At 47.7% G+C, this 18,330-nt stretch overlaps 1 protein-coding gene across 2 annotated transcripts in view; it reads right to left on the bottom strand.

Annotated features, from left to right (window-relative positions):
- LRRCC1 (leucine rich repeat and coiled-coil centrosomal protein 1) overlaps nt 1-18,330 on the bottom strand; it is a 63,817-nt gene that overhangs the window by 26,396 nt on the left and 19,091 nt on the right. Inside the window, exons 5-10 of one of the 2 annotated variants that reach the window (XM_078613781.1) lie at nt 17,514-17,681; nt 15,091-15,266; nt 12,651-12,821; nt 7,144-7,358; nt 6,529-6,676; nt 148-296 (exon numbers count right to left, since the gene is read on the bottom strand). In XM_078613781.1, the coding sequence (XP_078469907.1) occupies nt 148-296; nt 6,529-6,676; nt 7,144-7,358; nt 12,651-12,821; nt 15,091-15,266; nt 17,514-17,681 (1,027 nt within the window). Of the gene's footprint in view, nt 1-147; nt 297-6,528; nt 6,677-7,143; nt 7,359-12,650; nt 12,822-15,078; nt 15,267-17,513; nt 17,682-18,330 lie in introns of both variants that reach the window. The other variant, XM_078613780.1, reaches the window with a different exon arrangement.

The following is an 18,330-nucleotide window of genomic DNA, read 5'->3' on the forward strand; positions in this document are numbered from 1 at the left end:
CCCAGCTGCTTCTGCAGCTGCTGCTGTTGCTGCCTCCCCTCCCTGCGCTCGCCACCTCTACCTGCATCTTCAAAGCATCCGCTCTCCTTCCCCCCGCGCACCCTGCGCTCCCGTCCTCTCCCAGTGACTCGGGGCAGCTGCTTTTACCTGTTGGTGACGTGTAGCGCCGTTCCATGCAGCTCCCGCTCCTGACCGGCCTGCGCTTGCAGACCTCGCAGGCGTTCCGCTAGCTCGCGGGTCGCCTGTTCCGCCTTCCAGCGCCGTTCCCTCTCCAGGTCCAGCTCCCGCACGAGCGCCTGCGTGCGTGCGGAAGACGAGGAGGAAGGGGCGGGGGCGGAGGAGGGCGAGAGAGGTGACAAGGTTGAGAGGGGCGAGCGGGGATATGCGCCCGCGAATTAGCGATGGCACTCGCGCATTTTGTAATCGATTCGTTATCGTCAAAGACGAAACACGCTCTTCAGCAGCGCGGCAGTAATTGTATGGCGAGCGTCGTTCCTCCCCGCCTGAGTGGGCCGGCTCCAAATGCAGCGTTTGCTATAACGGTGCAGTCTTTCATCATTTTAACCGATCACTGATGAAGTTCGTCCCAATCTTTCTCATTCAACGCCAAGCCAAGGGCGTCCTCCAGCATAATTCCCACACTCCCCAGGTCATTTCAGACAAAATTGAGCCCGACGTGCCTGGCTCCGTCTCAATTTCCCTTCAACGCTGGTCACCCTAACACCGCACAATCATGATTAACAACACCTAAAACGGGACTGTGCGGGGATGGCAACAACATGGGTGGCCTTCATCCAGCAGTGACTAGGCCACAGCTGCTGCTGCTGATGATGATGACGATGACAGACGAGGTTTTAGTTTTCCCCCTGCCTCCAATCGTAGAAGCGTCACGTCAAAGCGCACTTGAGAATCCGCATGACATGTCATTTCATTCACCACTCAACTATGCTGCGGAAAAACCAGCGAATTCGAAAAATCACTCGCAGAAGCCTGTCTAGTGCAAACTCTCATTTCGCTTTGCCAGGTTTCATTGACGCTTTTATCTTGATGGGGAAGCGGGGGGGGGGGGGCGCAGCGTCTGCAACCAACTTTAATTTAATCTCCCTTATAAATGGAAACTTTAAGTAAGCAATCATCTGCGGCGAAAACGAGATTTGACTTTCTTACAACTTCACCGTTTCCTGTGTAACCTATTTAGCAAACCCAAGCTCGCATTCCATTTTACACTTTCTGAAAATTTCATACGTTCTCATTCCACAGTCGCGCGCTCTCTCCCCGTAGTCACTGAAATATTTATTTTTTAATCTCCCGTCGATGCCCCAGTCTGCTTGGGTGACCTCTCCCCTTGCCCGCTTGTATGGGGACACATGCCGTGCGTAGAATACCCGCTCGTTATACAGGCCCCCACCTCCATCCGCTACACAGCGCCCCCCACCAACCAACCCCTCACCAACCGCACCCCCCCCCCCTCCCCCATGTGGGAATGGCTGATGACACTCGGCTCGCATGCTGATCAAAACAGACACGCGCAAAAATATACCGCAAAAACCCATTGGCGAAGGAATAAGCCTCAAATAAGCACAGCCATTCACCGACCGGGCGACTGTCTGGTTTTTGGCGATAAAAGTCTCACACGCTGCACGATTTGCACATCAACAAATTCAAGTGCGATCGAGTGAGCGGACTTTCTTACAAAGTTCTCACATTACTAAACGAGACGTGGCTCTGGTGAAATGGGCAAACGACGCCGCGCATTCCGCACAATCCGGGCTCGCGTCACGTGCGCACACACGTTGATGAAACTGGAATTTAAAAGTCGAAAACAAAAGTCACCGCCCACAGCCAGTGGTGAAAAATTCCACATACCTATGTCGGGAGTATATCCATAGGACAAGAACGCTTTACTTCCACACAAAGTGGTACTAATTTTATCAACACTGGAGGGATGATGGGCCGAGTGATTCCTCAACCGGCATTTAAATTCGCAACCTCTCAATTGCTAGCCGCTTGCTCTACCGCTGAGCCACCTGGCATCATGAGACCTCCTTGGCCAGTACTAAAATATGAGAATAGGTTTTCCCCCTTTTTTCTGGCAACAAAACGGGTGTTGAGATGTTAAAACACCAAACTGAAACCTTTTACAAACGGTGTTAGGACCAGAGGACATGTTTGGGACTAGGCTCAAAAGAAAGCTGTCTCTGGTGTGGACCAATCAGTTTCAAAGACAATGCAAATATTATCAGAGTATGTGTTTTGTTTGCATTCTGACCACAAGTATTGTGGTCAATGCAGACATGATTCCTTGTAAAAGGTTTCAGTTTGGTGTTTTAACATCTCAACACCTGTTTAGTTGCCAGAAAAAAGGGGAAAACCTATTCTCATATATTCTTAGGTTTTTTCGGTAAAGTCACGTAGGTAAAACATTAAAATTAATCAAAGTAAACCTCCTGGCTACCATTAAAAGGTTTGTACACGAAGCCATACAAATATACAAACACAGACATAATTTCAACCGTGATGATGGTTACAAACTGAGTAATCATTGGAAAGATGTGATTAACCATGCAAAAAAGATTTAACTACACTTATTTGGCCAATCTTATTTGACAGACAACTATTACAGGTTTACCATGTTCAGTTGTTTTTTCCTTGTCACAGGTTGAGTCACAAACCGTACCTCTCCATAACAAAGGCTCACCCTCTTAAGCCTCACCTTACCATATGAATAAAAAGTGTGCTGCACTTGCCGCTTCCCCCCCCCCTCTCCAACCATTATATAAACGGAGTGGTACTTGATACAGCTGTCGTGGCTGTGACGGTTCCACCTGAAGACGGAATATTGTGTTGCCTCCGAAACGTCGTGATTTTTATTTAATTTTACTTTCATTAATTTTAATGTTTTGCCTACGTGACTTTACCGAAAAAACCTAAGAATATGAATCCTTGCAGTCACGAAAGCTTCAAATCTAGAACTATTCTCATATCTTACATTGCAATTTCTATTCAGCACGTGTCACGAGTATTTTTCTTGTCCGGTGAATGCGCACATGCCGATTTTACTTCCACAACGTCACCCCTGATCACAGCAACTGCGAAGATGAACCTGGCGGCTCGGGGTCACGAGATAACCTTGTTTTATCATCCTGCTTTTTCTTTTCAGCTACTGAAAAGAAAAAAGAGAAAAAAAAACGGTTTTAAAGTTTAAAGATAAATGTAGTGCCAAGTTTCAGAAGCGGCTCTAACGGTCTTTGCAATCTGCACTGCCGCCGTCGCCTCTCCGGTCCTCTGCAAGCCCACTGAGGATTTGACGAATGTATATTAAGCAATAAAAATAAACAAACCGCGTGCGGGGAGCACCAGCCGGCGCCGTATTTAACATTTTATTCCATTGCCACGCCGCTACCTGGCAATGCGAGGCAATTCGGACACATTACGCGAGGCACTTAAAAACACACGCGCCCGCCTTGCAAGCCCGTGATTATACGGCCGCGGCTAACAGCCCCGAACGTCCTGCATGCATAATGAGCCATTCATACTGACGTATGTTATTTACCGCATCGTGTCACTTTTTTGCCTTCTATCAATGATCTGTAATGGAACGCGGCCATCTGTTGCCCAGTAGCACAACGGGCCAGCGCACCGCATTGTTGCTAAAGATCCTGTTACGGTTTTGGTCACATTTTGTTTTCTCAAGTTTACAATGGAGCGATACTTACAGGTGAAAGAATAATGCCGCATTGTGTTTATCCAGGAAAGTCTCGCAGAAGAGTCTCAAGACTCTGTGATTTTCAAGAGGGCAATGATCGTGAATGTTTGGCTAATCCCATGAAAGGTTTGGTTTTGGCTTTGTGTGGGAGGAAGCCGGTGCCAGGCTCAACCCTATCTTAGCCTCTGACATCTAATGAGATCGGGCAGCGTACGAACTTGCTTTGCTCATAGGCTGCAAAAGCTGCTTGTATAAAATACACTTTCGCGCCAACACAAATGAAACGAGTGCCATTTTTTCCCCCCAATTTCATTCCACACGTGATATTGGCATCATGCGACGAGACAAAATATCCGTTAGAGGAACGAGCCCATTGGTTATTGATCGATTTGCTTTTGACAGAGTGACCTTTGCACCGTAGCAGCGTCTCAGAGCACTTGATACGAGATATGCGCCTTACATCTCATCTCAAACATTGAATTTCACCCCGCCCCCACCCCCCCCGTATCAGCTGTCCCTGTATGGCACAAGGTGACTTCACGCTTACAAGCTGACGTTAGTCTGCAGTTCCTTCAAGTGATCATAATGTATCTACAAGATGCACTTTTCCCACACAGACTATTGCAAACTAATGTTCGTGCAAAAATTGCAGTCAGGCAAGCATTTGTTTATATTTGCAGTGGTGGAATTTACGCAAAATAAAGTGAAAACAAATATGTAATGTCATTTTTGTGTGTGTGTGTGTGCAGCCATTGGTGACTGGGCTTTGACCATCATTTCACTACACTTGGGAACCCAGTTTCATCAGGGATGGCGGAACCCACAATATTGAACCCAGAATATTGAACCCAGAATATTGAACCCAGAATATTGAACCCAGCATCTCGGCAGGGCCGGATCGGAGCCCTGACCCCTAGGCCACCCGACCACCTCTTGACATTTGTATTTTTTTTGACAGAAAAACAATGGAGGCCCAACACTCGAGTGAACGCAGGACTGACTTCTAATACCCCAAGTTAGCTAAAAATAATAATTATTCCTGAATGAGTGACCTTAATATTTGTTTGTACTCAAACCCCGATTGGATTGCAAGCACAACCATACGGGATATTTCTGCCGGTTATATGAAAAACGTAGCCTGTGCAAATTTTGCATAGACAGATGAAGGAGGCCATAGTAATACTCTTCTGCAGAGTGGCGGGGGGGGGGGGGGAGAAAGTCAATAAGAAATAAACGGTAAGTCTCCAGCAAAAGTGTGGGAACGAAAAAAAAGTAATGCCGCCACCATGCTCTGAATGCGACGGAAAAGATATAACGCACGTCAATATTGACAGGCCACAAGACACTTGCGGGCTCGGGGGGGGGGGGGGAGGGGCTTCTCTCGAGAGAGAGAGTGAGCGGGTCACGGGAACATTTCTTTCAGTCGCGGTGGATGCACGCGCAAGAGGCGCGTGCAGTGTTCAACGCGCTAGCGGGTGTGCGTTCGGCCGCGAGGTCCGGCCGCGTAGACCCCGGCATCACGCGAGTCAACAGAAATCAGAAGAAGCCTACGGAGCGAGCTGCAAAGACTATCGGGCAAATTCGGCAGACATACGCCAGCCGCACGAACGGCATCTGTTTGTCTGGGGGTTTTTCAAACATTGCCTGGCAAAAACAATTATTGCTGCGTGACTTTTGTTTTTTTTTTTCCTCCAGTGAAGCTGCCAAAACAATTTTATCCTTGACATTTACAAAAAAAACATTGTTAACTTTAAAAAAACCCAACGAAGGAAGCACACGCGACAGATGCCCGGATTAGGATTCTAGCGGGAAGCTGCGTTGGGGCTAGAGCTGTTGGTAAGCCTGGAGAGAGAGCATATCTGTTACATGGTCATGGGAGAGGCGGCTCATAAGCTACGTTTGGGAGAAGGGCTGAGCTCAGAGGCTATAATCTCGCCTTTGTGTTGGTGCGGCAGACAAGCCGGGAAGGCGCCTTGCATGCCTGCGCACACGCACGGCGGAAAAAAAAAAACGTTGCGTGTGCTATTTTACCCATGCCCAGTTTGATTGTGCAATGATGTAACTATTTGAACATTTTTTTTCCTATTTTACGAGGGAAGGCCCACTGAGCTATATCGTCCCTTTTTCAGAAGCACAAATGATAGTCCAATAAAGTGGCTCATCACGTGGAAATTTATAGCAGCCAAATACTCAAAACGCACGTTTCTAGATGTGGAAGGGAAAAACCGGAGGACCCAGAGAAAATTCCACGCAACTACAGGCATCATGGTCAGATTGAACCCAAGACCTCCTGCATACCAGGCAAGGCAGATAACATCTCGCCACCGCGGCACAATTGGAGAGGTGAAGGCATGAAGCCGCGATGCCTCGTTTAGGTCAAGGAGAAGCCCTGCAACGGCTTGTTCACGACGCTGCTAGCGGAAAGGCCTCCACTTGAGAGAGCTCTCGGGAGCCCTTCCACAGGATAATTGATCTATTGTCCTACACTGGCCAGATTGTCTTGGAAGAGGTGGGAGAGCACCCATCGCTTACTCCACCCCACGCGACCTCGGCGTTCTTCGGCCACCATGCATGACAAGCTTACGTGGGGGGGCTCAGCTGTGGGCAGCAGAGGGTCGTCGCGCAGAAGAGTCCTGAACATCATTACTCCCGCGTCCATGCTCGCCCACCTTCACCAACCCATGCCGACCGGCGTGTTAGGGAGCGCCTATGCAGGCCTTCACAGGCGCTCACGAACACCGCTTGCCTCGGCATTCTGTTAAGAGCCTTTGCAAGCGGGACCCTTGTGTTTGCGAGCGTGAGAGCGTGCGTGCGTGCGGTACCCTGTAGGTGGACTCCTCGGTGGACGCCGGATCGAGATGGATTGACGGGCGGCCGCGGTTCGCACGACGATCGACGCCGGCGGCTGCGGCAGAGTCGCTCGTCGCCGCCGTGACGCTCGCGTCCGAGCCAGGGCTGCTGCCCTTCCGTCTGCACTCCGCGGGATGAGTCCCCCCCACCTGGTTAATTCCCTACGTCATCATCAGCCACGAGCAAGCCACTGTTCTCTTCCCTACATAATCATCAATATCCATGAACAGTCTACTAATGCCCAATGCCTTACATCATCATCAGCCATCAACAAATGCACTGCTCAATGCCCTACATCATCATCAGCCATGAAGAATTCACTGCTCAAAGCCCTCATGGCTGCTCTCTCTCTCGATGTGCCGCATCCTTTCTCAAAGACGCCGGCGATCATAGCCTTCCTTTTAGCTCTGCGCACAATATTCACCCGGAAACTCGACGTCAGATACTCCCACAGGCGCATACAATTGTTCAAACTGCTCACGTAACGTAACTCTCCGTCCTCTTGTGCCTCTCATCTCCCCCAGTCAAAAACAAGGGCTGCACGCTTAAAATTTCCATTGATGACATTATATATATTTCTTCCCAACCTGCGAGACTTTGCCAGTTTTTGCGCACCGCCACCACCGCCGCCGGCCGTGGCCGTGGCGGTGCGCTGGCGCAGCGTCTCCGTCGGTCTCCTGCGGCTCGGCACGCGGCCTCTGCGCGCGGGGCCAGAGCACGGTTCGCTCTCCGACGTGTCGTCCACGTTCCTCTTGGCTCGCGGTCGCGCAGGGGACGAGGAAGCCGCGGCATCATTCGGAACCTAATGAATGCCATAAACAAAGACAAAGCATCACATCCGCGTAGCCTGAACAGACTGCTGGGGCAAGTGCTGTTAGCGAGCACCTATGAAGGCCGGCATAGTACACAGGGTGGTGTGGGGGTGGCCGGCACCACGCACCGATGTCGTCTCCAGTGGCGATGTTTACACACCGCACTCGGTACTTATTTGAGGGCGAGTCGACCGAGGTGAGGCCCAGGACTGGTTCAGATAACCGTCACTGGTGTTGGCCGTGAGCGGGAATCGATCTCTGGTCGCCGGGTTCGTAGCATGGCGCGCTAACCACCACTGCGCTAACCACGACACCACCACTGGCATACACACACTTGCAGACAAGGTCACCGTCAACTTTGAATCTTACCCATGTATAGATAGTTACATTTTTACGTGCAAAGCAATTGAGGGACTGCACGCTGTCTTGGTGTGGTCTGGGACTGTTATTGTTGTTTTGCTGCATTGCCCCAAGCTTGTATTTGTTGTTGACAAATCGGCAGTAATGTATGCACTTGCGCACTTTTATTATATATCTACTTGCCTTTCCGCTAGCTAGCACCGACGGCGTCTTTTTTGTATTGTTGGTACCTCATCGGATTCCTAAAGGATGAACAAAGATTTCCGATTCTTTGTACACCCTTCAGTAATCATTCCATTTCGTCCAAGTGCGCTGAATGAATACACCGCTAAGGCTGGCGCGACACACAAGGGGGGTGTTTTTTTTTTACAGTCGGCAAACCTTCTCCTGAACACCTTTTGTATCACCCATGGGCGACGTTTACACCAGGGACTCGTAAAAAAAATCCGATACACACCGGCGTACACCACGCATGCATACGCACGCGCAGGCAATAGAGAAAGAAAAAAACGTTCAGCACACTATCAGGCGAGCTACCGTATTGCGTAGGCTATTTAATTATTACCAACCATTTATTATATAGGAACATCATGCATATGAAAATTCAGTCACTCGAAAAAATAATTAAAATAATTCGTACATAGTGCCTTTCATTGTTCGTATATGTATTATATAACAATATAACTTGGGTATTAACTGGTAATATAAAAAAAAATATATGTGTGGAATGGAAATAATAGGGTTTTATTATGCTTAATGAAGCAAATATGCTTCTCCAATTTGAAATCTCATTATTTTAACATCGGATAATTCGCAAAAGTTGAACACACTAAACGCTTCCAAGTGATGAATTTCTTGCAGCGTAAACTACTTTAAAAAGAGGGGAAAAAAAGAAATTAACGCAATTGTACTGCTCTAAAATGTTCCGAGTGGATTCCTATTGTGTTAATAATGTCTTTAAAAAAAGAAACCGGAGTATAAAATAACTTTTGTTGTTGCTGTTGCAACGACAGCTCATCTCGCCGCTGGAGACCCGCACAATCGCTTCGATCAATAGGAGACTCTGCTTCAAGCGCCCTGCTTGTTTCGTTGGGAACGAGAAACGAAGAAGACTGGTTGAAAGAAACGAAACAAAAAACGCGCGAGGAGAAAACGACCGCAAAGAGTACGGACTGATAATACCGCGGCCTTTTTCGCTCCTCACGGTCGAACGTCCGTAACGAAAGTGCCAGCTTTATTAATAATAATGGCTTTGCGCGCCGTGGCCGAGCAGGCAAACAGCTGCAAACTCTCAGGTTTTTTCGCTAAAGTCACGTAGGTAAAAAAGAAAATTAGAAGTTAATAAAAGTAATAGTGGAAATAAAATAAAATAAAATATTAAATCACGACGTTTCGGAGGCAACACAAGTCTCCGTCATCAGGTGGGACCATCACAGCAAAAATTACTGCATCAAGTAAATCTAGCTGTGACGGTCCCACCTGATGACGGAGACTTGTGTTGCCTCCGAAACGTCATGATTTATTATTTTATTTCCATTATTACTTTTATTAACTTCTAATTTTATTTTTTACCTACGTGACTTTACCGAAAAAACCTGAGAGTATGAATCCTTGCGGTCACGAAAGCTTCAAATCTAGAAACAGCTGCAAACTTATTTGTTAACAACAAAGGCCCCCCCCCCACCTCCTCCCTTCCCTGCTTGCTGCTTGGCTGTGGGGGGGGGGGGCGGGAGAAAGAGAAGGTTGGAGGAGGCAACGCTTTGCCTCCTAATGAAAACGTCACTCGGAAATCCAATGGAAATGAGCGGCCGCCACGACATCCGTCGTTAAAACAACTGATGGCAAACATCCAGCCAGGTGCTTGCAGGGGGTGCGGGGGGGGGGGTCCTGCATTGGGATCAGAATCAGAATCTTGATTTAGACTGGAGGAATCCGATGAGCTATGCAGCTCTTTTTCCACAAGTGTCCTGAAGTGCTTGACGTGTGGGAAGAAACCGGAGTACCCCAGGGAAAAGCCACGCACAAGAGGTGACCCTCATGACTGCCATCTCCTGACACTGGCGCCTTGCAGCACCATGCCGTCAGCACCTGGCAAGCTTCGGCAGAGGTCGCAACCGGGTACCCGATACCCGTACCCTACCCGATACCCGGCTACCCGTACCCGGCCGGGTACGGGTACGGGTAGCCGTTTGCGACCCTGGTGCGGCCAGGTACGGGTAGACCGCGAGTCACTAGTGAGTAACCGTTTGTCACTCATTTCGGGTAGGGTACAGGTACGGGTAGGGAACGGGTACCCGTACCCGGCCGGGTACGGTTACGGGTACCCATTTGCGACCCTGGTGCGGCCGGGTACGGGTACGGGTAAGGAATCAAAACCCGTTTGCGACCTCTGAGCTTCAGTGGTCACGAAACAAGCTCCACGCAGCTTAGCGAACGAAACCATGACACAAGATCTGGTGCATTCCGCTTTTGGCAGTAGGCACTGCCTAATAAGTAGAAGGCTAGCATTATAAGGAATGGCTTCAAAACTAAAAAAATATATACGTGAGCTAACCATCTTAAGTAGCCTTACAATGATACATCAATTAATATTTATTCATAAGAGCAAGATAATTAGATGGAATTACATGTGGACGAATCGGTGGTTTTCAATTGGTATGTGTTGCATGTAAAAAGGTTCAAACAATTAAAGCTGGGATTATGCACAGCAATCATCGCCTCACATTGGCAGACAAATGCCGATTTGCAGGCCAGGTGCTGGATCACCTTGGTACCAAGAGGGACAGCTGCTGCTGGGGGTGCCCTTTAAAACACTTGAGATAAGATGCTCCAAGAGGCCCTGGCGTATAGTAGGGCGCTACATCAAAACACAATTATCATCACATGATCTTTGCAACCCACCCCCATATATAACTTGTTGACCTGCCCTGCTGGACATCTCTGAAAATAACTTTATGGCTCATTGGATTCCTCCGGTCTAAATACAGATTCTGATTCCGAGATCAGACCACTGAGCCAACACAGCTGAGATCCTGCATTTAATAAAATTGGGTTTCAGCTGTCAGTGACTCAATCGGGCTTTCAGGTGTAGCAATTTGATGGTTTCAGCCTGGTCACCATTGGCTACACAACAATAAAAAAACATCAGTAAATATGGTTTTGCACCATTGGAACCTCATTTGCCAGTAAAAATATGATAATTGTTTTTTTACCCTTCTATCTGGCAACAAAACTGACACCGTTTTACAAGGAGTCATGTTTGCATAGACCACAATACCTGCAGTCATAATGCAAAAAAAAACACAACTCTGATAATGTGGACTGTCCTTGAAGTTGATTGGTCCACACCCGAGACAGCTTTCCTTAGAGCCTAGTCTCACATGGGTTGGACTCTAAGGAAAGCTGTCTCGGGTGTGGACCAATCAACTTCAAGGACAGTGCACATTATCAGAGTTGTGTTTTTTGTTTGCATTATGACTGCAGGTATTGTGGTCTATGCAAACATCACTCCTTGTAAAAAGGTGTCAGTTTTGTTGCCAGATAGAAGGGTAAAAAAACAATTATCATGGTTTTGCACTTCAATCGGTTGAATTCTGGCCACGAGAATAAAAAATATCGGGTTGACTGTCACGTGGCAAATAATCCCTTTGGAAGACTGTTTGCGAAAGTGTCCTCCTTAATCTGTAAAGGGTACAAAGGCCACCCCCCACCCTGAAGGGTTATTTGGGAGAAATGCTGTGAACAAAAGAATAAATCCCTTACGTGGATCGTTCTCTAACTCGCGTTGCACAATGCTCCATGAGAATTCCAAATTGATTTTTCATCTCTCATCATGATGCCGATAGCAGTTAGAAGAAATTACCGTGGGGGGATTGGTGGGGCAAAATATTCAACAAATTACAGGGGGGGGAAAAAAAAAAGAGTGTAAAAAAAAAGAAAAATCGATGCAGGTATTGAATCATGACCTTGAATCGTGACAATTCACGGAATCGTCATCAGAGGGGGCGGGGTTTGGGGGACGTTTCTCCCAAATGTAAAGTGAGGGGGGGGGCAAGTGCCCAAAAAGTTTGTCTATTATATACTTTATTGGAATGAGAGAATGTTCGTGACGGATGTGGTGAGGTTTTTTTTTTTTGATGTGTGCTTGTACACCGCTGGCAGCAGAGTCCATTAATATTTTATACGACATTGAGAGGACCCCTTAAAATTAACAATGCGCGGGGCAAAGCCCAAACCACAGCAGAATGAGGCTCCCGCAGCACGCCCCGCTACACATCGCGCTCTGCTGACGGCACAGCAGTCACGCACTCGACCCCTAATGAGCGTATCAATGTATTTATTCAGCAAAGGCATTCGTGAATCTCTAGACCTTTTTTATGTTTCAAGGGACCTGCATTGACATGTTTGGGAAATTCATGTTTGTACGGAGTAGTAGGTGAAATGTGGATAAGAAAATGGGAGTACACCGAAAAAAACACTAGTCTATGCTTGTGAGAGGGGAAATCACTCAAAGGCCCACAGGGATGGGTTCATGAACCAACTTGCTGTACTGCCAATATATATCTTGGCCGTCTCGCGCCTCCTCTGAACAATAAAAATAAACTACTTTTATTTTACCACATAAGACCCATTACGTAGCTCTTTTTCAGAAGTGACCTGGCCACAAATGATAGCTCAACAAAGTGGCTCATGATGTGGAAATTTATCGCAGCCTAATACTCGAAATGCATGTTTATAAATGTGGAGGGAAAAACCGGAGGACCCGGAGAAAAATCCACGCGACCACGGGGAGTGAGACGCAAACTCCATATATACACAGCAGGCGTCAGGGTTGGGATCGAACCCACGACCTCCTGCAATACCAGGCAAGGGAGTTAACATCTCACCACTGCGGCAAGAGGCAGTGAGGAAACCACCCTTACCTGCCGTAGCAGGGTCGAGATCTGCTCTTCCAACTTCTCGATTCGCCGCTCGCTCGCTCCCCCGCCCGTCCCTGGTTCTGCCTCACTCCCGTTCGCCGCGTCTCCCTGCCCGGTGGCGCGTTGCCGTCGGTAGCACAGTGCCGTCGGCCTCTCCGTGCTCAGCGATGCACCCTGAGAACCCGCCGGGGGGGGGGGAGGGGGGGGGGGAGAAATCCATCAACCTCGCAGAGGCTCTACGACTCCCTCCCGCAGCACGTCATTCCCACATGATTTATTTCGTTCACCCAGGAAAAGAAAGTGTCACGTCTCTCATTCAGAAGGGTCCAGTCAAAGCTTTTCGCAGCAGGGGGCGAAATATGGATCCCCTCCGACGCCGGCACACAATGGCCTGCCCTTGCGAATGTCAGGGGACCTTCAATGTATGCTCGGAAGCGGAGGAGCGTAATAGTTTTATTACGGTTGATATCATAATAATAATCATCAGCGCGGCCGACGGATTTGTGCCGTGGACGTCCGCAACAAAGGCCGAACGAGCGACTGCCGGGGCCCTGTCAACGCAACCCCGATCTCTCAGAATCAGGCGTGTAGTGATTCACAAAATATGCGCACGTTATACATTGTGTTAACCACAAAACCAGCACGGTTGGCTACGTACGGGTGCAAAAGAAGTTCAACATACGTACGAACGTACGACATTCGTCACCGCCGTCACCTTCAACTTAAAGAAAAAAACACTTCTATCCTTTATCCCCTGCCCACCACACTCATGCGGTACTGCCTATCCAACCGCAAGCTCCAAAAGTTTCACCCAGAATTTCTCCTTACGACCTCTCTGGTTTGGACAAAGGATTTATTTTTTCTACGTTTCCCCCACCCCCTTTCGTAAATGGAAAAAAAATGGTCCACGATTGAAACGCGAAGTTGATAGCAAATGCGTTTGTTGTAAAGGTCTGGCTCACCTTTATCCATGTGAAAACAACCAGATCCATTTACTTTCCCTCGACCCCAGAGTGCAGACTTGCTGCCAGCTGCAATGCCTGCAACTCTTCACACCTGGTTTGGTATCGCTACAGCTTCATGTTGTATATAACGGATGGTGGCTGTTTCGAGACCACTTGTAAAGCCACTTTAGCATGGGGGTGCGGGACTTATTCCTTCCAGAGGGGCGAAAACGACTTTCATATACTGTTGGCGAGCATTAGACAAAGGTCCCCTGCATAGCCTTTAACAGACTGTTGGGGCAAGTGCTGTTCGCGAGTAGCACCTATGAAGGCCGGCATGGCACACGAGGGGGTGGGTGGCCAGCACCACACCCGGCCGCCTTTGTGTCCCTATTATAGTCACTGGTGATGGTGGTCGGGTCGTCAGGTTCGTAGAGCAGCGTGCTAATCGCTACACTAACGCTCCCCACGTTAACACAAACAGATCTCGGTCACTTCTGTTATAGCAGAGGCGAATGCAGTAACAGAAGTGATTGAGCATGCAAAAATTAAAAACAGCGGTGCCAGATTAAAAAAGAAACACTTCTCGTATCCGATTAGTGCACCCAGGATGCTTGCAATGATGGCCACACATTGTTTGAGAGTCGTGAAAATGATGATAATGATCATCATCTGCTTCGTGATGATAAAGTTGACGACTCCAATAACGATGATTAACATGAACAAATTTATAATGGCAGACAATTGCATAACGATCTAATGAGTAATTACAAAGATGATTTGATCCTTTTCTTGGTTTGGCTAAACACGGTCACTGCATCCTGCACTTTCAGATGCGCTTCTGCGGCCGTCTGAAACTCTCTTCCCCTTCCGATATTGGCAGGCCAATGGAGCTGTGCATCATGGGACCTCCTTTGCCAGTACCAAAATATGAGAATAGGTTTTCCCCTTTTTTACGGCAATAAAACAGGTGTTGAGATGTTCAAACACCAAACTGAAACCTTTTACAAGGAATCATGTCTGCATTAACCACAATACTTGTGGTCAAAATGCAAACAAAGAAACCATACTCTGAAAATATGTGCATTTTCTTTGAAACTGATTGGTCCGCACCAGAGACAGCTTTCTCTTGAGCCTAGTCTCAAACGGTGTTAGACCAGCGGACACCGTTTGAGACGAGGCTGTAAAGAAAGCTGTCTCTGGTGTGGACCAATCAGTTTGAAAGACAATGCATATATTATCAGACATGATTCCTTGTAAAAAGGTTGCAGTTTGGTGTTTTAACATCTCAACACCTGGATCTGTGCACTTTTAAATCTACATTGAAAACTCATTTCTTTAGAGCTGCCTTTTGTGTGGTTTGCTGTTCTTCCCCCGCACCTCCGATTAGCACGGTTGCCTACGTACAGTGCGAAAGAAGTTCCATATACGTACACGCAAACATAACGACGACAATAATGGCTCTGGCAATAAACGGTAAGACGCACGCGTCGCCTGACCCGCTCGACGATGCGGTCGTCATCACAATGGTCAAGGACGTCCAGGAAGTCCTCCAAATCCCGGAGCTCCGCCAGCCTCGGTCCCTCCCGAGAGCTGCTCAGCTCAGTGCCCAGGGCGTCGCGGCCGTCCAGACTTTGCAGCGAAAGGACAGCCTCAAACACACGCTCCCTGTAGCCTGCGGGGAGCACACCACGCCCGCCGGAGACGCCACTCTTCCCATCGCGTCCTGCAATTTCTCGGAAGGAAGCCGAGTGGCTACCGAGGTCTGAGCACTTTCGCCACCACTGCCGCCCGAAAGACGAGGTTCGATTCCAGGCTTTTAGCTGCCCGTGACTAAACTTGGTTCTCGAGTGCGGTGAGTTGATGGTCTCTGTCCAGTCGCCAAGGTCTGCACAAGTAACGTAACACGATCTAGGCCCGTCTCTTGGTTTGAGAAATTAATATGGGTTTGCCATATATATAAAAATGACATTCATTAATCCCCCCTTCAGCACGTGAAGGGCTCACAAGTACGTAACCACATCTATCCCTCTATTAAAGGAACGAAAAAAGAGGATTTCTCCACCAATCTGGCTGTCGCCTGATAAAGCTGGTTGTAGTTACTGACGAAACGTCGCACTCAGATTGTAAATGTTGTGGATTTGCTCTCCAACACACACCAGTGTGCTGTACTAGTGACGAATTGGCATGTTCTGTTTACGTGACAAACCTTACTAATTGGCTGTATCGGGTGGTGGCGGGTTTAACGGCACATTTATATTTACGCAATCTAACCCTCAAAAAACGATATTAGGGCTGTTAAATTTCGATTTAAAGCTTTCGTGACTGCAGGGATTCATCAATAATGGAAATAAAACATAATATTATTTTATTATTTCCCTTCTACGTGACTTTACCGATAGAACCAAGAAGATGATATTATGACTGTTTCATCATTAGAAAGTTCTTTGCCTGACCGAGCTATTAAAAACTGGAGTGCTCGATAAACAGGCTTCAATTGTAGATTTACAAATTACACGAGGCCCCCCTTAATGGGGCGAAAAAATCACGACGCAATAAAAACGTTCTGCTTACCGAGCGACACAAATGGGCAAATACGACAAAAACTATAACCACATTAACATTACCGCTATTATCTTACATCGGGCACACAGAAGGCCCGTCACACACGATTACGTGTAATTTTCAACATTCTTGATGCTTAATAGGCTGTGTTTGTTGCATCCAGCTCCATTATTAATTTACTGATGTCCCCATTGTCATCATTAAAAAAAATACAACGCCAATTGTACGTATGGCGTCTAAACGCGATACAGAATCTCAAGATGCTGTAAATGAACCCAAATGTCAAGGAGATGCGATATTTCTCGCCGCGGGTTTTGTATTTAAGCAAAACATTCCAAGCGCTTATCGCTCGTCAGCTGCTTGCCAGTTGCAAGAAGAAGAAAAAGTTGACAAAATCAGAGCCCGATTCGCGCACTGTCGAGAAAACGTTGGCCAATTATTTTTCCAACAGAGCACAATGGACAAATGCGCGGAAAATAGCGGCAAATCTGACCGCAATTACACGAAATACGAATCAGGCCCCCCTGTGTTGTATTTGATCTGTCAAGTCCGGAATAAAAAAAATAAATGAACAAAGGAACACAACAATGTTTTCAAGGTCACCGGAATATTATGGGGTGGAGTGATTCAGCTGGCTGAACAGCGGACATTTCCGAGAGGCCGGGTAATGCTGTACAGCACGGGAAGGACAAAGGTCTAAGAGGTCTTTCTCGCTCGAATATCAGAGGTATGTATGCAGTCTTTCTAGATTTGAAGCTTTCGTGACTGCAAGGATTCATACTCTTAGGTTTTTTTGGGTAAAGTCACGTAGGTAAAAAATAATAATAAAATGAAATAATAAATCACGACGTTTCGGAGGCAACACAAGTGTCCGTCTTCAGGTGGGACCGTCACAGCCAAATTTACTGTATCAAGTAAATTTACTTGATACAGTAAATTTGGCTGTGACGGTCCCACCTGAAGACGGAGACTTGTGTTGCCTCCGCAACGTCGTGATTTATTATTATTTTATTTTTATTTTTTACCTACGTGACTTTACCGAAAAAACCTAAGAGTATGTATGCATGTTTAACTTCTTTCGCGCCGTACGTAGCCAACCGTGGCTAAGCGGAGGTGCCGGGGGAAGGACAACAAACAAAACACAAAAAGCAGTTCTAAGAAAATGAGTTTCCAATCGAGATGATGTAAAAGTGCATAGCTCCAGTGGCTTCCTAATATCAGAAGGGCGTTTTAGACGGGCATCAGAAGCGCAACCTAAAGCGCCCGATGCGGTGACCGCCTTTTGTTCCGACGGGCCAGCCAAAGAGCGCTGCACGTACGCCCGGCCGACCGGCAGACGGCAATCCAAGCGGCTCACCAGTGACGCGACACACCGGGTTGGCCTGCCCGTCCTTGCGCAGCACCAGCGTGGAGAGGCAGTGCAGGCCTCCCAGTGCCGCCACCAGCGCATCCACGTCGGCCAGCCGATTGCCGTGCGCCTCCAGGTGGCTCAACTGGTAGTCTGGCCCGTGCAGATCCCGCAGGCCTGAGCCGTCAACAGACAGTGGAGAGCAATACAGTGATACCTCGGTTCACGAACGCTTCTGTTCACGAACAACTCGGTTCACGAACAGAAAAGTTCATAAAAATCTGCTCCGGTTCACGAACTCCGCTTCGGTTCACGAACCGGAGCCGCGGCCATTGTAATGCTATTTCCAGGCTGTCACGTGGTCGTGACTTCCTGTAGGAAGATCGTGGAGAGAAGAAGAGACACAGAAAGAAGTACTGTGAGTACTGTGAAGACACTTTCAGTGACTTTTTGCTTTTTGGTGTGCTTTTTAGCACATACAGTACTGTACTGTACTACTGTACTGTACAATACTGTACTTACTGTATTGTACAGTTCACCCGTTTGAATGCTTACTGAAGTCATCTCAAGCAAGGTTAGTGTTCTCTCTTTATACATTACTATACTGTACAGTACTAATGTGTATTGTAATTTGTTTCATATTTTTGTGCTTCAAAAACCAAAAAAAAAGGTCAGAACGGATTAACCGGATTTACATTGAACCCTATGGGAAAATGTGCCTCGGTTCACGAACAATTCCGTTCACGACCAGAGTCAGTTCACGAATTAAGTTCGTGAACCGAGGTATCACTGTACTCAACGAGGGCGCACGTAGGTAACCACGCAA

The sequence above is a fragment of the Lampetra planeri genome, chromosome 42, assembly GCF_965212315.1.
Source record: "Lampetra planeri chromosome 42, kcLamPlan1.2.h2, whole genome shotgun sequence".
In the NCBI taxonomy this organism is placed as follows: Eukaryota; Metazoa; Chordata; class Hyperoartia; order Petromyzontiformes; family Petromyzontidae; genus Lampetra; species Lampetra planeri.